The sequence below is a fragment of the Rhinatrema bivittatum genome, chromosome 2 (assembly GCF_901001135.1).
Source record: "Rhinatrema bivittatum chromosome 2, aRhiBiv1.1, whole genome shotgun sequence".
In the NCBI taxonomy this organism is placed as follows: domain Eukaryota; kingdom Metazoa; phylum Chordata; class Amphibia; order Gymnophiona; family Rhinatrematidae; genus Rhinatrema; species Rhinatrema bivittatum.
The window spans coordinates 403,442,934-403,464,019 of record NC_042616.1 but is presented as its reverse complement, the minus strand read 5'-3'; the positions used below and the strand labels follow the sequence as shown (position 1 = coordinate 403,464,019).

Sequence of the window (21,086 nt, the reverse complement as noted above, 5' to 3'; positions counted from 1 at the left end):
CGCAGCCACATCCCCCGTGCACCCAATGCGGTATTCAAAATGAGTGCTGAGGGAGAAATGTGTGTTTCTAGCACTCAAAGTTTATTGTATTGGGCGCACGGGCAACTGAATTGCGCGTCCGTAACAAATGTGCACAGTTAACATGAAATTGTGGAAATCTGCTATGCCTGTCTGTTCGGGGAGTTTTAAATGATTAGTTGCCATTAATTTGTCTTGTTTGGTGGAGAGCTGGGTACTGGCTTGCTCAACTTATCGATAAAGTCCAGACAACAATAAAGTTTCTTTCCTCATTCATCTCGCAAAAGTTCCCAGATATACTTAGAGCGGCATCAAGGCAAACAAAAAACTGTGGTTGATTAAATATTATGTCTGAAGGTACCAATTAAAATCCTGACCTTTTCCTCACACTGTACATTTCCTTCAGACACATTTTTTTAAAACATTTCAAAACACATTTTTAAATCAGCCCTTATTAAATTAGTTACAAGAACACAAGGTGGGAAAAAAAATATACAGTATATTATTAACTGAAAACACACATCGATTTCATCAGGGAAATCGGAGAAACGGTAAATTCCATCAGAATGGTACTAAGAAGGAGGACACATTTATCGCAACACGGAAGAACACATTTTTTTATCTTGTTTTTTGAGCCTTCGACTGTAAATTAACTTTACTCCACCTCCAGAGCTGAAGTAAATTTCCCCGTGTTAAAAAATGTGCATTGGGTGCCCAGCCTTTGGGTGCACTTCCCCGCGCACGGATGGTGACATCTAATGCCTTCATTTACATAGAATTTACATGCGCGGGTGTTATCTGGTACGTGCTTGTTACGACGCACATTTTAGGCGCATTAATCTCCTTGCTGCGTAGGCGGCTATTATTACGCTCACAAAGCACGCTCTCAACCGCGAGTAAAATCGTGCCCTCGGCTGGATGCCCCTTATTGCATTGGCCTGTAAGTATTCTTCCTCCCTCGCTCACGGCTGTCCTTTCCGAGAAGAGACAGTATTCACAGGACACTAAGCACACGCCTTACCCATATCCACTCCATGCAACTGTCAGCCCCTGCTTTGCTGTCGTAGCATCGCAACTACTTTTCATATGTCAACACAGAGAGCAAGGCTTCGGCCCCCACACAAGGACTCCCCATCACTGTGTTGCATCCCCTATATCCCCAGCAGTCATACAGGGTGTTCTGCCTTCAGACATCCCACTCCAGCAAGCCGCCTGTCATCTTCTCCAGCACAGGCATCACATGCTGTATATTGTTTAGGATAGGATGTCCTGCACTCCTCCCGCTCTCACTGCCCTAAGCATATCCGTATGTATGGAGGTAACCATGCCACGTGCATACAAATGAAGGCCAAAGAGTGTCTGTTGTAGGTCACTTTTCTTACCCCTTCTGTAGAGGTTGATGTTTTTGATGACCGAAGAGCCCCAGGATGCCTGTCAGCATTGCTTTCAAGGCAACACAAATAGATATGGTCCCTTTAAATGCTGGTAATGCACCGCCCTAGCAATGGTGCTAGGCTCAGTGTAAACATGCAGGCATCACGTGCTCATGGCTTATTGCCTGGCTGACAGCCAAGAATAGCCAGCACCTCTGCAGCAGCCCTCAGCTACTGCACACTGGCTTTTCTTCAGCTAATCCTCCAGGACTGCTACTGGAGGGTCCTCCTGTCAGCGCCAAGTTTTCTGCTTGAGAACAGTACTGTCTGCACACATTATTTTTTGAGTCCAATGTGTACTGGCAGAGTGAGAATGAATCTCTTCTCTAGACAAATTTTACATTGAATTTGTTGGACTTAGATCACCCAATATGTTCTTTTTTAAGGTCTCAAAAAACACAAAAGGCACCACCTATATCACTTAAAAATCGCTTGTGGCTCTGCAAAGAAACTTGAATGTATAGATAAAGAATATTTATAGTAAAAGCCGCATCTGCAAGCCTGACAACGTGTTCAAACTGACAAGGTTGAACCGTCCGGTCTTTTCTTCATTTGCGGCTCTTACCCGGCTAAGAAGCCTGATAGTAACTATTGTTGGCTGTTCAGCCTAGGAAAGCTTTTTTTGTAACTTGAATGTCTGTATATTTACTCCCGTAATGACAGGTGTTTTAAGGTTGTAACCAATGTCCCATTATGGAGGAGGTGCTTTACCCCTGATGAAGCTGCAAGTTGTGCAGCGAAACACCGGCCGCTGTCGGGAGATCGTTTACATACATAAACGGTACATTGGTTACAATCTTAAAACACCTGTGTTGGGGGGGGGGGTAATTTCCAGAAGGTGTGTTTCCCCCTAATATACTTTGCAGCTGTTTTTTTTTTGTGCAGGAGGCCAAGGAAGGTGAAATAGCATGGGAGCGTCTGAAAATGTCACTTAGGTGAGCAATTCTCCTCCCCCAGCCTAATCACGCCTCTGGGGACGCCTCCTCGTGGTCTGGATAGAAACATGCACGCCATGGAAGCCCCCCCCCACCCCCCTCGTACTTTCAGCCTGCCAGAGGAGGGCAATTTACAGCCGATCAATTTTTCTCAGGTAAATAGCTTTGAAGATTGTCCTCTTTTCCTGTTTTTAATCATCATAAGTGTAACTGTTATCCCCCACTCCCTTGATCTGCGTTTTTTCCCCTGACTGCCTTAAGCATGCAGTGGCCTCTCCAAAAGGGCCGGGCTGCTGCGGTGCAGGCACGCCGCCAGCGAATGAGCCGTATGCATGCACTCTCCTGACCTTTGCTCCGCAGGGGGAGAAATGCCCCCCCTCTTCCGGAAGTGCAGCTGTATGTGCTGCTTTTTTTTTTTTCTGTTCTGCATCTGGTACTTTCCGTGTTTGGCTGGTGAGACGTCCCGAGCGGCTGTCATTTCTTTTTTGGGCTTTTTCAGACTTGCTTGTTCACCTTCTTACGCCATCTCCGGAAGCAGCAGCAACGGTAGCAGCGGCAGCTTTGGAGGCAGAGGGAAGACCCTTAACTCTATCCCCTTCCTACCCCAAAGCCATACCAGGACTGCCGCCCCCCCACCTCCACAGGAAGAGGGGGAAGCCTCCCAAAAATTAGTTTATAGTTACATGGTGGAGTTGAAAATAAACTGGATTGATCTTTATTAACATCTGCATCCCATGTGCGTTAACGAATAGGTTTAGTGAATGTGCAAGTGTGAATGAGAGGCTCTGAGTCCTGGTGTGCAAGGGAACATGTGCAGTGTAGGTGCATAAGCGTGAATAGGAGGCTTAGGTGTAAATGCCAGGGATAGGGGAGACGGGTGGTTAGTGAACGTGTGCTGCAGCGATCACGGCGCTCTCTCTTTAAAAGCTGGTGAGAAACAGCTCCCAAACAGGACTTTCCTCCATCCCACCCCCAACCGATTCTCGACACGTTTTTCCGAACTCAGTTCAAAAGAATTGGATAAAATAAAAGGAAACCATGTGGTCCGGGCTAGCTCCCAGTAAATAAAAAACAGGAGCTGTGCAGGCCAATGGGAAGCCAGTCAGGTTCCCACCTGGGGCTTTGGGTTGCAGTATTTGGTTAAAGTTACCACAGGATACAAAAGTATATAAAGCACACATGCAGATACAACATAGCCATTAAGGAGGCAACAAAAAAAAAAATTATTATTTTGCTCAAGATAATAAACCGAAAGGCACTTTTTTAGTTGGATCAAGGAATTGAAAGGCGGTGCAGATAAAGGCACTGGGGATATTATTTTACTCTTTATTAAATTTTCATGATACTACAAAGCTTTAAATCTTTGCACAGAAATATTCAGAAACAAATAATAAACGATCAGTCTGATCATTAACAATAGTAGGAAAAAGAAATAAATATGTTATACAGTCCACAAAATATATTTGGGGGGGCGGACGTCATTAAGTGAAGCCAATCATACACACAAAAAAAATAACATAAAGAAATTGCCAATAGCTTGCTACAAACACTCGTTGCATTTATCTATTGCTGAGAAATTGGACTGACCATAGGTGATGATTGTCTCATCACCCTATTTTGGGAATCGAGCCACACTTTGAGGTGTTCAGGATTAAGGAAAACATATGTATTATTGTTAAATTTCACGATACATCTACATGGGTACCTTAGCTGGAAAGTGGCACCCAGTAGACCAGTATCTTGCCTTAAAGCCAAGAATCCCTTCCTCCTCATTTGTGTGGCTTTCGCCAGATCAGGAAAGATCTGGACTTTTTGGCCCATAAACTGTGTGCTTATATCTGAAAGTAACTTTTCATGATCACCCCCATATCTTTCTCATATATAAAAGAAATTAGCAAGGTGGCTCTTCCCACAATCTCTGCTTCGGAAGATTCTAAAAAAGCTGTCAAGTTCCCCAAATCCATTTGATTCTGATTACCATCTCCTTGTAAACGAGAAAAGGGAAGAAAATAAACTTTGTTAAATGCTGGTATCTCTTCTGAGGCAATATGCAACACCTCTATCAGATATCTACGTAAAGTCACTCTAGGCAACTCTCCCATTACTTTGGGGAAATTTAGCAGCCTTAGATTTAGCCTCCGAAAACGGTTTTCCAGAAATTCAGTCTTTTTGTTTTAAAGCAATACACTGGGGATATTAAACATGATGCAGCTTTAGGGGCAGCAGATCTTGCTTTCTTATTTTAAGAAAAAAATTAGTCGCTTGAAATCCAGTCTTGATGGGGTGAACAACAAGAGGAGAGGTCAGGATTTGGTACAGAAAGAAGTTAAATGGAGGGAACTTGAATTACTCTCGAATCAAGAGTCTGAGGGAATTTTAAAAGCTTCCAGGCCATCTGGCACAGTTATGGTTCCTTATCCAGCCTGGTGGGTGAAAAATCATGGAGCTGAACTTGAAACCAGTGTTGCAAATTATTATTAATGTTTCTTTACAAACTGCCCATGTCCCAGCCATGTCCCAGTCAAACCGGTTTGAAAGAAGCTTTGATTCATTCAGTTTACAAATAAAATCTAATGTTGGACCAGGGCAGGTGGCAAATTCCAGACCTCTCTTGAATCTCCCAATTTTAGCTGAGCTAGTAGAATGAGCAATGTCACTAAAAATGGGACACGACTTGGAGGAGGAGAATATTTATTCTTGTCATTCGGGATTTTGGCCCAATTTTGGGATTGAAACTGCATTCCTGGCTATTAAATTAGGAGAAAACAGAGCTTCTAATTTTGAGCAGGCTTCCTTTAGAGGACATTTCCTCATGTTTTAGGTTTGAGAAGCTGGATATTCCTGCCTCCCCTGTGGTTCGTGACTTCGGAGTAATCCTGGGCTCTGACCTCTTCATGAAAGCTCATTTAAAAGCTTTTTAAAATTGCATTTGTTACTCAGAGTTAAACCACTGATGTCTGAAGAGCAGTTTTTGCATTGCCTGCCCGTAGGATATTGCATTAAGAATAAGATCATAATGCTTGTATTTAAACTGTTAAATAACAAAATCGCTCCATGGGTCAATGCAATGCTGCACTTTTACATTCCAACACGCTCTCTGCAATCATCTAATGTTGGCCTTTTGGACAACCCATCGTTCCGGGTTATTCATCTCCATGAAACCCATGATCAAACCTTTTCAGCTGCAGGGATGGCATTGTGAAATACCCTTCCCGGCTCTATCACGATAGTAACCTGTGCTACCACATTTAGAAAGTTTTTATTTATTTTGTCAGGCTTTTGGTAGGGATTTATTTTTCAATTATTTTCAGACTTTTCACGATCTGATTAAAGTGCTTGCAAGATCAATAATATTAATCATTATATTTGAAATTTAATGGCATTGTTCAGTTTAATGTTTTATGCTAAGTTATGTATTTAGTTTTTATGTGTTATGTTAATATGATTTATTTGTATGTGTAGTTTTATTGTAATCTCCACCTTGAAAGTTTGGACATGAGCAGACTATAAATCTTTTAAAATAAATAAATAAAGGATGATTTAAAAATGACAGGAATCGAGTGGCACCCTATAGACTAACTAGTTTATTAAAGTATGAGCTTTCGAGGACAGAGTCCACTTCGTCAGATGCCTCTGTTTTGAAGGTTGCTATAAGCAGCTTTCTGAACTGCCAAAAAAAAAAAGACTCCAGCTACTGAGTCACTGTCCTCCTTCCTGGAAGCAACCATGTTCCTTAACAGCCTCTGTCCAAGGCCTGAAATCTCACAAGTGCAGAACCAAAGGTAGGACAGCTTAGAGCAATATTTACACACTAACACACCAAAACATGGAAATGAGTCCTCCCTCACGCTCTCATCAGGCCTCAGTTCCCCTCCTGTGCCAAGGCCCACCCTATCTATCACCGATGTTGCCTGTAATGGGAGAAGAAAAACCCTGGACTCAAATAAACTCTCCTCCTGCCCAGCAGCTGTGGCCTGTGTGACCGAGAGGACTGAAAATGGCTCGCATCAGACACCCTGAGAGAAAGAGAAACAAAAGGAAAGGGAAAGGCAGAGTTGAAGAGAATGAGACGAAGAGAGAAAGAGAGAAAAAAATGCACCAGTCATCCCCAGAGCAGAGTAAGAGCTGAGCAGGGAGTGACTGCCATAATCCAGGAGCTCCCCACCTCATTCACGCACACATACACACACACACACACACACACACATTCTCTTTCTGTTTTTTTCTTCCATACCTTTTAGATCCGAAGACTTTGACCAGCCATCCTGTAAGATTACATAAAAAGAAGTGTGAATTTCAAATGTCAGCATCTACTGTAAATGCTGCCTTCATCTCCCTCAAACCTTGGACTTCCAAGGTCAGTCTGAATACCAGAACACAGCAAGCCAGAACTGTACCGCTTTAAACTTCACTGCTCCTCCTCACAGCTAGTATTTGACTCCAACCTATACCCATCTCCCTCCTATTTCTGTATTTCTTTTTATCAACATTACAAATTACATGTAGCAAATACATCAGCCTTCACTCCCCTGCCAGATTGGTGTCTAGGGGCCTGAATCACTAAGCATTTTTCCCTCCTACAGGTACAGAATGGGAAAAAATCCTTAGTGGGTCAGGCCCTAACAGCAGTGCTATTGATCTACTGAGGTGAGGAGAAGGGTAACTGAGGCCTTGTGTACAGGGGCGGATTGTGCGAAAATATCAGCCCGGGGCATTTTTATCCATACTGGCCCATGGGCATCCAATTACACAAACACACACACACACAATACATTTAACAAATGTATTGACCACTTAAATATAACAAATAGATGGGACTTTCAGTTATGGCTGGCAGCTGATTGGACACAGGGAGATGGAGCTCCTGCAGTGCCCCCTCCCATGAATTGATCTGAGGGTACTAACAATTATACTGGGTGATTTCAGTGTACATGTCGACTTCATCTCTCACCCCATCACTAGAGAACTATTATTTAATACTATATCAGCGTGTGGATGGGATCAGAATCTTCATTGTCCCACCCGCAGAGCTTAACCATGGTCATACAATTAACCATATTTTTGTTAATTCCTCTGCCTTTTCTTTAAATCAGGCTAACCTACATGTTTCAAAGGTCCCTTGGTCTGATCATTTTTTGATCCTTTGGCATAGTTCTTTTGGAGTCTAGAAATCCAAATAGGGATGGGCAGACTGGATGGACCATTTTGGTCTTTTTCTGCTGTCATTACTATGTTACTGTGGTACTAATATTGCTTTTTATAAGCATTCTCACGCTGAACCAGCAGCTTTCAAGGAGAAGCCTTTACCATTGTTACATTCTGTTTCATCTGAATGCATTTCAGCTATGGTTGATGGACGGCATAATACAGTTAATTCTGTAATGAATGAACTAGCTCCTCTTAAGCTTTGTAAGAAAAGTAGAGCTCGCTCCTCTCCTTGGTACACTCAGACCCTGGTGCTGCTTAAGAGAAAACTACATCTGTTGGAATCCAGATGGAGGAAAGCTTCCACAGCTGAAAGTCTGTCATTATACAAGCAACATTTAGCATGCTATATGCAATCCACTTTTGATGCTGAACAAGAATACTACAACAAACATATCCCAGCATCTGGCAATAATACTCGTGACCTCTTTGATACAGTAAATTCCCTCACAAGATTCACCTCCCAATTCCCGAACCTCCCTTCAGCAAAGTTATCTAACACACTGTCTGAATTCTTTGCTGTATTTTTCACCACTAAGATTTCCATCCTTCCCTCTTCTTTTGTGAATATTCATAGTCTAGACTTAACTGATGCTTTCATTGGAGCAAGGCAGGGTAGGTTCTCCTCAGTCTCATCACTTGATATCATCAATGTGCTTTGGCGTATGAGTTCCTGCACATGTGCCTTGGACCCATGCTTAACAGCCCTTCTTAAGCTGAAGATCTGAGTGAGATCACTAACCTAGTCAACTTATCTTTATCTAGTGAAGAGATACCCACCTGCCTCAAATAAGTAAGCAGTTAAGGCCTCTCTTGAAAAAAAACCCTTCTTTGCACAAAACAGATTTCTCTAATTATCGACCTGTGTCTTCTTTGCCTTTCCTCTCAAAGATAATAGAATCCGTGATACTAAGGCGATTATCCTAATTTTTTGATAAATATATCATTTTGGACAACATCAATTTGGTTTTCGTGCCTTTCATAGCACAGAAACCCTGTTGATCTCGAATTTAGATGCTGTTCATTGTGGCTTTGTCAGTGGTTCTCTTACATGCGAGTGCTGCTAGATCTCACTGCAGTATTATTTAATACCATCAATCACTCTACCTTAATCCATCGGCTAAAGGATATTGGGATGGCAGGCTTGGTACTCTACTGGTTCATTTCTTACTTGTCAGACTGTGCTCAACAAAAGATTGGTACATTCTCTTCATCTTGGCACCTATTAACATCTGGAGTAGCGCAGGGCTCCGCGTTCTCCGCAGCCCTGTTTAATATCGACAATACTCCCTTATGTCGCTTACTTGCTCTGCTTGGGGTATTCCCAAAACCATTGTTCAATATTGATAGCAATAATGCCTTTCCAGTGGACACTCTCACACATACATTATATGTAGACATGACTTATCACTACCACTAAGTAATATTTAATATGAAACTACGTTACAGTATTTTTTTGGCACCTATTTAGTTAACATAATCTAAAGCAAACATGCTATTATGTGCCTTATTGTGAACCGTTGTGACGGCAGCCAGCGTAACGACGGTATAGAAAAGATTTTAAATAAATAAAATAAATAAATTATACACATAACCATTGAAGCAGATATAAACATATTCAGGCGCCCCCACCCCCACCCCCTTCACTCTTCAAGGGATCACAAACTCTAGTTTCTTCCACCTCTTACTCTAGGGTGTGCCCTGACAGGCTTCCCATCGAATATCAAACGGTACTAATAAGCAATCGACCAATAAACTAGGGTGACTGTGAATTCCCAAAAGCAGTTCGAAGTCAAACAGAAATCAAGCCAGTCTTCAGCACCATCTTAATACAAGCTTTCCCTCACACTCTTGCAACAAACCCCGAGGCTGCTGTGGGTACACAGATCAAAAGACCAGGATAGTATCAAGGCATCCCCAGCAAGTTTATAATAATTAGGAAAAGAAAAATAGGTTGCCCAAGAAACAGTGGTCTTTCAACTCTGTTGCTCTACAAACAGTAAATAAAAAACAATATGCGGTAAAGTCCCAATTGGGGAGCATCCCAGCAGTAATGTTGGATAAAACAGCCAAAGCAAACTAAAACTCCAGTTGACAACTTTTCCAAAGTTCCAGAGAAACATTCACTGCAACATGTATACTAACAAGCCTTTCCAAAAAACAGATGTCTCTGCACATGGAATAATGGCCAATTCATGGCAGACCACAGAGCAGCAGTGAGGTTGCATGCTTCAAAACAAGGTGCCAGCTAGCAGTACTGAAGACTATTATCCCGAACGCTATAAACCAAGCTCTTATGATGGCTTCTCATCCGCAGCTCTTCTGCCACTGACCCTCAGTGGCTGGCAGGGTGGCAATAAACACATTTACCTTTGATATAGTTGAAAGGAAGTGTACAGTTCCATTATATTAAACCCATATCTTAGCCAGGTACAGGAGAGATAATTTCACTCCCCTCCGATAGAGCTCCCTGTAGAGCATCATCATTTCTTTTTGTTGAGTGACCACTTACATCAAATAGTCATTAAAGAAGAGGATCTTACTGCCTTGGCATTCCAACTTTTCAGCTTTGCTGTATGCTTTGAGCGAATTGACTTTATGGAAACAATTGAGGATCTGAGCCACTTCAGGCCTTGGCCTTGCTATCTTTTCTTGCTGTGTATCTACTCAGTGTGCATGTTTGCAGCACGGCCGATATTCTTGCGCATTCATGGAAGCAATTGCTCAACAAAATCAGGTAAATTAGTGTCTTTTATCATCTCTGGGAGACCGATAATCCACAGGTTATTCCTGCAATTACAATTCTCTACATCAGTGGTTCTCTACATCTTTTTTCGGTCAGGACACACCTGACAGATGGTTTTTACATGCATGACACACTGAACACATGACTGTCATGGGGCTAAATGTAAACATATACTCTGCATCCACTGAAACCTCCTCGACCACCCCGACAATGGGTGCAGAGCAGAACTAGGGCATTACCCATACAACTCACCAATCAAAAAAAAGATGTTCTGGTGTCATCTCAGTAGCAGCAAAACAAACTCCTTCTACTACCAGGAACAATAACCTTCCTTATGAAAAGACTAATTTACCACCAATGCAAGTCCTATTGAGAAAACACAACAAATAAGACCGATACAAATGCCTACATGCTAGTAAAATACCTCACCTATGCTACAACACAAAACCGACCTTCACAAGTACAGAAAGACCACAAATTATAAATATGGAGACAGAAATTGGAATGGAACCCCCCCCCCCCCCCTAAAAAAAACCAACCACTCTGTGTACAGTGCAAACCTGGAGAAATGGAAAGAGAAATATAGCACCTAACACACACTTAGGATCTGCAATAATGATTACAAACTAACCCACACAAAGTTACACCTGTATTATTGAACACACTCAGACTTATCTATAAAAAGGCAACACTACAAATATTAAACCAGACACTTCCTATTAGGAAAACAGAACAAGCCAAGCTGCTAGAGATTCCCACACAGAAATAATTGTAAAACTATATTAATAAATGTTTCGAAACAGCTGATGAATAGAACATTCAACAATTAAAAACTCATAAAAATTATTAAAAATTCTTCAAACACCAATAAAATATTTCAAAACAGCAGACACATCACATAATACCCAATAATTAAAATGGCAGTCATTCAAAAAAAATAAACTTAAAAAGCTACTGTTACTTACCCTCTCCAGCAGCTTTCCTACTCTTTTTCCTTACAGGCCAAAAGCACACACCAGAAGCAGCAATGGATGCTGAAGCTCTGTCCTCATGGTCCTCTTCCTTAGGGCCCATGACTAGTCTGTCTCAAGCACACTAGTGACCTCCCCAACCAGTTTTTCTCTCTCCCTCACACACAGTCACCTCCCTGACCAGTCTCTTTCTTCTCACACACACCTGTCACCTCCCTGAACAGTTTCTGTCTCTCAAACACCCACCAGTCACCTCCCAGACCAGTCCCTGTCTTCCACACATACGCACCAGTCTTCTTCCAGACCAGTCTCTGTCTCCCTCACACACCTGTCACCTCCCTGACCAGCTTCTGTCTCCCACACATACACAGAAATCACCTCCCTGACCTATCTCTCTCTCACACATATGCTCTCTCAATCAGACACATACTGTCTATCACACATGCACAAACATGCTCTCACGTACATACATGCTGTCAATCAGACATACACGCTACCTGTCCACAAACAAGTCTCTAAGTTAAGCCTACCAAAAACAAAAAATAAAGATCTGTATGATGTGCACTCATATTGCTCCACGTTGTTGTTAATATTGACCTGAAGCTCTTCATAGCTGCATTAGCAAGGTGGTTGTATGTTGTATTGCCACAGTTGGTGGCCCCAGATCGAATGGGATTTGTTTAGGGTCAACATGGAGTAAAAAAATGTTAGAAAGCTGATTGCTGCCTTATCTCAGAGGGATTATAACTGGACTTTAGTACTTAGCCCAGATGAAAAAAAAAGCTTTTGATTTCCTGTGTGTAGATCCTACCCTGCCTCCCTCACCCATTTTTCTTACCAGTGCAGATCTCACACATGGTTTTGGGCAGGTGCACACGGATTTCTCCGATCTCTCCCCCGGAGTCCTGGCCAAACACTGATCTTTTTGCTTGGAAAAGCCATCGAAGAGAATCCAGCTGCTCACGAGGTCAAAATCGAGGGAGGGAGGATCTGCTGCAAACATCTGGAGGGGGAGAAAACATCTGGTGAACAACTGGATTACCATTCCTCCACTTTCCTCCCCTAGGTCCCCACACCTCCTCTCTAGTATGGAAGAAAAGGCGCTGGCAAGCTGGAGTTACAAGGATGCTGCTCCTGTAGATAGGAAAGATCAGTCTTGTGAGTGGAAATAAGAGGCTGGTGTACGGAGGAAGGCTCAGCAGCTAGGCAGCACAGGTGGAGGTACTAGGGGTAATGGTGTGATGCCCTCCAGTGAGACATTACAATTTGGGAAAAGGTACCCAAAAATGTGTTTGCTCCCCCAGCAGCGTGGTGCAGGCCTAGGAAATTAATCAGGGAAAGTAAAAGATTCAGGGATCCCCTGCCAGCTCAGTGCTGAACTGCTCACTTTGCAGAGTCTATTCTTGAGACCCCCAAGTATCAGATCCAAGCTGAATGGGCTGGTGGTGGTGGGTGCTGACATTTCAGAGGTGCGGTCACGCCTGGGCAGGCAGCGGGGGGAGAGAACACATTGTTGCAGAAGCGTCTGTTGCCCCCTTCTTTCCTTCCCCTCTCTTTATTTTCCCTCTGAAGAAGAGACGTGCATGTTCTCAAAAGCGCGCCTACTCTAATTTCTTTGGATAATTCTCAAACTCCCCCAAGAAATCATATTCAGTCCTGAAAGGGATGCACTCGCCTTGAAGACTAATAGGGGTAAGGGGGCACCCTGCACCTCACTCCTCTTCAGATCATGACCCCCAGGGTCCACTACTCACGGCCTTCCCCCGACTCTGCTGCGCTTCCTCCTGCACGCGTCCATTCGCGAGCCCCATCCTGTGCAGTCTGCTCTGAAGCTCATCCCGCTCTTCCTCCAGGGCGCGAACCTTTTTCCGGTACTCGTCTTTTTCCAGCAGGCTCTGAGAGTACCGCAGCTGCAGCTGATCCAAGCCCTGGATGGCCTAAGACATGACCCCCCCCCCCAAAAAAAAAACCAAACAAACCACATAAAGAGGTCAGAGGTACAGAGGGTTGAAGATAGCCCCCCCTCCCTCCCAACATGGGACAGTGGGGTTGGAGGAATGAGGCCTGCCCCCCCCCCCCTCTCAGTGTAGAAATCCGAGAAGTCACCTGGTCTCTCTCCTTCTCGATCTCTTGCAGTTGACCCAGCACAGTGTTCATTCGCAGCCTGTACAGCTCACAGTCCCTCTGCAGGCTCTGGTGCTGCAGCTGCAAATCCTCCACCTCATGGAGATACTGTGGGGAACAAGAAAAAAAAAGAGTAATGCCAAGCCCTGCTCGCCACTGGATATCATAAGAACATAAGAACATAAGAACATAAGAAATTGCCATGCTGGGTCAGACCAAGGGTCCATCAAGCCCAGCATCCTGTTTCCAACAGAGGCCAAACCAGGCCACAAGAACCTGGCAATTACCCAAACACCTAGAAGATCCCATGCTACTGATGCAATTAATAGCAGTGACTATTCCCTAAGTAAACTTGAACTACACACGCAAAGTTTCATGCTCCGGTACGGCTCGGCTATTGAAAGTAACGCAAAGTCCATCATCTTAAAGGACCTCCCTAATCATGGGGAAGCCACCTTCTTTACGCTCGTCCTGAGGAGAACAATTACCACACCCTCCAAATCTGCCATATTTTCCATTTATATCCGACTCTCCAGCAGGTTTAGCACCTAAGGATCTCTCTAATGCATTTGAGTATCCAGTAAAGCCAGCCGATTTCCAAAATAAACTGCAGCACCGGGACCCACCCCCATGCAGAAGGAGGCAACGTCTTACCTTGTCTCTCAGGTGCTCCGCATGCTGCAGCTCATCCTGCAAGGCGTTCATCTTCTCGCATAGCTCCTGTTGCTGCTCCTCAGCTTCCTTGCAGTCGTACTCCCAGACATCCAGCAGGATTCTTTCTGCGGTCGGGACCTCCACATTCCCGGCCTGCAGACAGACAGGAAAGACAGGGGGGTGATCAGGCACAGCGCAGGAGCCGTGCAGTGAGACCCCTCCTCCTCCTCCTCTGCCACAGTACGAGAAACCCTGGTGTATTGTGGAAAGAGGGGACTGACTTTACAGGGGAAACGTCCTCAAATCAAAACAAAACTGTGGCTGTATGCATCCCATCTGTGTCCTTATGTTAAACTAACTGATGGCTTTGCCTTTTACATTTCTTGTTTTAAATACAGACCAGCCAAGTTTGCCTTTGCAACTTCAAGCAGATTGTGGGTGGGAGGGGATGAGGAACAGGTAAAATAATACAGCAATTCTCTCCCCCCCCCCCTCTCTTTCCCCTGCCTGAAAAATTGAAATAAAATAGCATTTAGTGAACTTTGGAGCTAGGGAGGATAACTTTAAAAGACTTGCACACATGTGCATGCTGTATATGCATGCATATGGCCGTGCACAGATTTACCACAGTAGTTTATAACTCATGCGTATCATATACGCATGGGATATAAAATACACATAATTCTACCCTGCAACATTCACAGGCATGTAAAAAAAGCACAAATAGATATTCAAGCTAGCTGGACAAGTTCCGATTTATCCGGCTAACTGGCAGTTTTGCCGCTACTTAACTGGATAAGTCTTATAGGCCCTATTTATCCAGTTAAGAAAGCTAGCCAGATACATCTCAAATAGAGCTACTTATCCAGCTAAATAAGATAACTGAATTCATCTTAAATAGAGCTACTTAGCCAGCTAAGTAGTGGTGAAGCCAGCTAAGTAGCGCACAACTACTCTGTGCATGCATTTTTACTTCTTACTGTAGAAGTATATGCTGGGAGATTGTACACACGTAATTTACTTGCATTTATTCCCTTAAGTCGACTTTTATTTGTGTAAGTCAGCAGATTTTTCAACACATCCACATCAATGAAATTACCAGTTTTACAAATTCGTCCACCAATTTTCTCAGTCCATCTGTAGGTCTCTTCAGTCTGAACTCTTCCCAGTTCACCCAGACCTCCCACTCAGTCAGTATTTCACATTAAAGATATTTACTATCACTTGCACCAGATACAGAGCAAGAGTAAATTATACACAAGTAAGCTGCCAAATCTACAAATGTAAATGTCTTATATAATAGCAACTTTACAGGTTTCAATGCTGGCCCCACCCAGGAATGACCCTGGATCACCTCTTTTTTACACATGTGAACCCATACACATGTATGTTTGAAGTTTATAAAATAGCGTATACTCAAGTATCACAAAAACACATATACAATATGTATTTGGTTATATAGCTTCTCATTTAGGAAAAATGTATCAAAAACAAAATAACTTCCCTTTATTTAAAGAAATGCCAGATATCTGTCTTTAAATAAAAGGGAAGCGCTTTCGTTTTTTGATAAATTTTGCTTAAATGAGGAGGTATGTAACCAAATACAAATATGTGTTTTTGTGATATTATCCTGTTTTTGAGCAAAAGGATTTAAGAAAAATATATATTGATATATAGTCATCCAACCTGATTTTTATCCGTGGCCTGCCTGTGTTCCTGGTGGAGGGAGTTTCAGGGAAGCCTGCTACAAGGTGTGGCGCTGACATTACCTTCGGTTTCAAGGGAACTATAAAATCAGCTATGCAGCACCCCTTCTCCCCTGTTTCATTGCAATACCATGGACAGGTAAAGAAAGGGAAAAGATTTTATTCCCCCAACAGCCTCGACTCCGATGAGTGGCCCTATAGATTTTCACATTACTCATTCAGATATTTCCCTTCAAAATGTTTCAGGAGAATCCATGGACACTTCACTTTGTCCTGAAAGCCATGCACCACCTAGTTTATCTCAATGCCAATTGCTAGGAGAGAGTGAAAAGAGCCCAGTAGCCAGTAGGGATGTGAATCGTGTGCCCGATCGTCTTAACGATCGAAATCGTCTGGCAGGAGAAGAAAATCGTGTTTGGCACGATTTTTTAGTAAAAAAATTGTTTTTTCCGATTAGTGCGCACTAACAGGAGTTAGTGCGCGCTAACCATTGTTAGCATTGTTAGCACGCACTAACCATTGTTAGTGCGTGCTAACAGAAAATGATACAATTTGACACTTTTCAGGACAGTTAAGGTCAGTTTAGGAATGAATATTAGAGATGTGTATCGTGTGATCGATCGTCTTAACGATCGATTTCGGCTGGGGGGGGAGGGAATCGGATCGTCGCGGTTTTGTGTTTTTAAATATCGTGTAAATCGTAAATCGGGGGAGGGCGGGAAAACCGGCACACTAAAACATCCCTAAAACCCACCCCGACCCTTTAAAATAAATCCCCCACCTCCCGAACCCCCCCAAAATGTCTTAAATTACCTGGGGTCCAGTGGGGGGGTCCCGTTGTGATCTTCCACTCTCGGGCGTCGGGCGCGTTGATAGAAAATGGCGCCAGCGTTACCTTTGCCCTGTCACATGACAGGGCAAAGGTAGCGCCGGCGCCATTTTGGTTCCTGTTCCCCGACGTCACGAGCGTAGGAGATCGCTCCCGGACCCCGCTGGACCCCCAGGGACTTTTGGCCAGCTTGGGGGGGCCTCCTGACCCCCACAAGACTTGCCAAAAGTCCAACAGGGGTCCGGGAACAACCTCCTGCACTCGAATCGTGTTGCCGTACGGCCGGCGCCATTTTGCTGTACGGCAATATGGCCGGCGCCATTTTGCTTAAAATGGCGCCGGCCATATTGCCATGGTCCCGTTGTGATCTTCCACTCTCGGGCGTCGGGCGCGTTGATAGAAAATGGCGCCGGCGCTATCTTTGCCCTGTCATATGACAGGGCAAAGGTAGCGCCGGCGCCATTTTGGTTCCTGTTCCACGACGTCACGAGCATAGGAGATCGCTCCTGGACCCCCGCTGGACCCCCAGGGACTTTTGGCCAGCTTGGGGGGGCCTCCTGACCCCCACAAGACTTGCCAAAAGTCCAGCGGGGGTCCGGCCATATTGCCGTACAGCAAAATGGCGCCAGCCGTACGGCAACACGATTCGAGTGCAGGAGGTCGTTCCCGGACCCCGCTGGACTTTTGCCAAGTCTTGTGGGGGTCAGGAGGCCCCCCAAGCTGGCCAAAAGTCCCTGGGGGTCCAGCGGGGGTCCGGGAGCTGATCTCCTACGCTTGTGATGTCGGGGAACAGGAACCAAAATGGCGCCGGCGCTACCTTTGCCCTGTCATATGACAGGGCAAAGGTAGCGCCGGCGCCATTTTCTATCAACGCGCCCGACATCCGAGAGTGGAAGATCACAACGGGACCCCCCCCCCACTGGACCCCAGGTAATTTAATCTAAGTTATCCCCTTGTTTTTCTTTTATTTGAAGACTTGTGATTCTTTAGTTGTTAAATTTGTACTTATTGGCCTTTGGTTGGTATATGTTTCTTTTCTTGTTTTTGTTGTGCATGTATATGTAATGAAATCTAATAAATAAACTGAAAAAAAAACAACCCATATAAGTGTTGTTTGGAGCCCTATGATTATAATACTCTGTCGGCTCCCTCACAAATTCTCATGCTGCGTGAGGTGGTGGGTGGATGTATGAAGACACCTTTCGCATTTAATCAATTAGTTTGAACTTTCTAGATAACAGCACTGATGCAAAATAGATTGGGTAGGTAGTTATATAATGGTTTGAAATAATATTCAACCTTGGAACATTAATTATGAGTAGATCTGTGGGATCAAAGCTAGTGGCTGTCGTACTTTTGTGTTAATTGTAACCATTTAATCTGGTCATTTTCAGGCCTTATCTGTGCTGACTCTGGTTTTTTTTATGTATTTATTTATTTAGAACATTTATATCCTGATGATCCTAAATACTTGGCTCAGAGCAGGGAACAAGGATAACATCCATAAATAAAACACAGAGGGGCGGATTTTAAAAGGGTTACGCGCGTAATATACACGCGAAACCCTTTTAAAACCCTACTGCGTGTGCTGAGCTTATTTTGCATACGCCCGGCGACGCGCACAAGCCCCGGGACGCGCGTATGTCCCAGGGCTTGAAAAAGGGGGCAGGGTGTGGGCGGGAAGTGGGCGTGGCGGTCTGGGGGTGGGGTGGGGGCGTGGCCAGAGCCTCCAGGCATAGCGGCCATTTGCCGCTGTGCCTGGGATCGCAGGCCGGCCATCGGCCGGCGCGCACAACCTACTCTTGCCCGGAGGCAGGTGCAACTTAGAAGTTAAAGGTAAGGGGGGGGGGTATAGGTAGGGCTGGGGGGCGGGTTAGGTAGGGGAAGGGAGGGGAAGGTAGGGGGCGGAGGGAACGGAGGAAGGCTGTGCGGCTCAGCGCGTGCAAGTTGCACAATTGTGCACCCCCTTGTGCGCACCGACCCTGGATTTCATAACATGCAGGCGACTGCGCGCGCATGTTATAAAATCGGGTGTAGATTTGTGCACGCCGGGTTGCGCGCACAAATCTACGCCCGCACACAATTCTTAAAATCCGGCCCAGAATGTATAAACACACATGAACTTCATCTCACAATAAAAGCAAATACAACCAATTCAAAATGAATTGCATCATAACCTATCTGTATGCATAGCCATAGGTTGTTTAAGATGAGCTTAGGCCAGCAGATTAGTGTAATTACTAGCTGGGAGAGGGGGTGTTATGAATTTAAAAAGGAACTCAAGACAGTGAGGCAGAATCGGAAAGTCCAAAGAGAAACCTTTTAAGTGTCCAAGGGCCTTTCCTCCAGCTTGCAGATCATGTCAATGAAAGCAAGGCCAATGAAAAGATAAAACAGCTCTTATCTAGGAGCTACTACTGGAAGAATCATGTTGCATTTCACAGTCCATGGGCAAGGCCTTCCCCGTGAACTGTAACACTTACCCCTCAGGCCAGGCCTCACCATTTGCTCCCCGATGTCGCTGTATCTCTCTCTCCTCCTGTGCAATAGGACATCACTCTATGGCATGGCAGGATGCTGCCAACAGTCTCCTTAATGGGACACTGCTGATGTCTTCCTTGGACCTCTCTAAGGTGCATGCACCCTCAACTTCCCTTCATTTAAAGGGCCTGTGGCAGGAAAAAGCCAGTGGCACCCCTTTAATACCTCACAGGGAAGGGCCTATAAAAGGCCACCAGTGCATCCACTCTTCCCCTTGGCAACAGGTCTTTCTACTTTCTGAGTAGTGTGAGTTGCCTCAGCAGTTCCTGTGTCTTTGGTTCCAGAGTCTTCATCCTCCTGTTCCTAGGTCTTCAGTTCCAGTATCTTCGTTCTCCAGTTTCTGTGGTCCTTGTCCTGTATGTCAATCCCAGTGGTCATCTCTTCAGGTCTTCAGTGTGCCTTGCCTCCTGTGTTGCTCCTTGCCTTCCTTGCCCACCCTCTCTGTCCCGCCTTTCCCTATGGATGGATTTCTTGTAATGGAGAAGGTTTTCATGGGTAATGATTCAGATGGACTGAATCAAATCACGGTGAACCTAGAAGATGTGGTAGGCCTGATTGATAAACTGAAGAGTAGTAAATCACCTGGACCGGATGGTATACACCCCAGAGTTCTGAAGGAACTAAAAAATGAAATTTCAGACCTATTTGTAAAAATTTGTAACTTATCATTAAAATCATCCATTGTACCTGAAGACTGGAGGATAGCAAATGTAACCCCAATATTTAAAAAGAGCTCCAGGGGCGATCCGGGAAACTACAGACCGGTTAGCCTGACTTCAGTGCCAGGAAAAATAGTGGAAAGTGTCCTAAACATCAAAATCACAGAACATATAGAAAGACATGGTTTTATGGAACAAAGTCAGCATGGCTTTACCCAGGGCAAGTCTGCCTCACAAATCTGCTTCACTTTTTTGAAGGAGTTAATAAACATGTGGATAAAGGTGAACCGGTAGATATAGTATACTTGGATTTTCAGAAGGCATTTGACAAAGTTCCTCATGAGAGGCTTCTAGGAAAAGTAAAAAGTCATGGGATAGGTGGCGATGTCCTTTCGTGGATTGCAAACTGGCTAAAAGACAGGAAACAGAGAGTAGGATTAAATGGGCAATTTTCTCAGTGGAAGGGAGTGGACAGTGGAGTGCCTCAGGGATCTGTATTGGGACCCTTACTGTTCAATATATTTATAAATGATCTGGAAAGAAATACGACGAGTGAGATAATCAAATTTGCAGATGACACAAAATTGTTCAGAGTAGTTAAATCACAAGCAGATTGTGATAAATTGCAGGAAGACCTTGTGAGACTGGAAAACTGGGCATCCAAATGGCAGATGAAATTTAATGTGGATAAGTGCAAGGTGATGCATATAGGGAAAAATAACCCATGCTATAATTACACAATATTGGGTTCCATATTAGGTGCTACAACCCAAGAAAGAGATCTAGGTGTCATAGTGGATAACACATTGAAATCGTCGGTGCAGTGTGCTGCGGCAGTCAAAAAAGCAAACAGAATGTTGGGAATTATTAGAAAAGGAATGGTGAATAAAACGGAAAATGTCATAATGCCTCTGTATCGCTCCATGGTGAGACCGCACCTTGAATACTGTGTACAATTCTGGTCGCCGCATCTCAAAAAAGATATAATTGCGATGGAGAAGGTACAGAGAAGGGCTACCAAAATGATAAGGGGAATGGAACAACTCCCCTATGAGGAAAGACTAAAGAGGTTAGGACTTTTCAGCTTGGAGAAGAGACGACTGAGGGGGGATATGATAGAGGTGTTTAAAATCATGAGAGGTCTAGAACGGGTAGATGTGAATCGGTTATTTACTCTTTCGGATAGTAGAAAGACTAGGGGGCACTCCATGAAGTTAGCATGGGGCACATTTAAAACTAATCTGAGAAAGTTCTTTTTTACTCAA

At 44.2% G+C, this 21,086-nt stretch overlaps 1 protein-coding gene across 3 annotated transcripts in view; it reads right to left on the bottom strand.

Moving 5' to 3' along the window:
- The window catches only part of CARD10 (caspase recruitment domain family member 10), a 115,694-nt gene that overhangs the window by 51,266 nt on the left and 43,342 nt on the right, over positions 1–21,086 (bottom strand). For all 3 annotated transcript variants that reach the window (XM_029590054.1, XM_029590052.1, XM_029590053.1), the window contains exons 6-10: positions 14,087–14,239; positions 13,415–13,540; positions 13,063–13,245; positions 12,147–12,311; positions 6,621–6,651 (exon numbers count right to left, since the gene is read on the bottom strand). In XM_029590054.1, the coding sequence (XP_029445914.1) occupies positions 6,621–6,651; positions 12,147–12,311; positions 13,063–13,245; positions 13,415–13,540; positions 14,087–14,239 (658 nt within the window). The remainder of the gene's footprint in view (positions 1–6,620; positions 6,652–12,146; positions 12,312–13,062; positions 13,246–13,414; positions 13,541–14,086; positions 14,240–21,086) is intronic.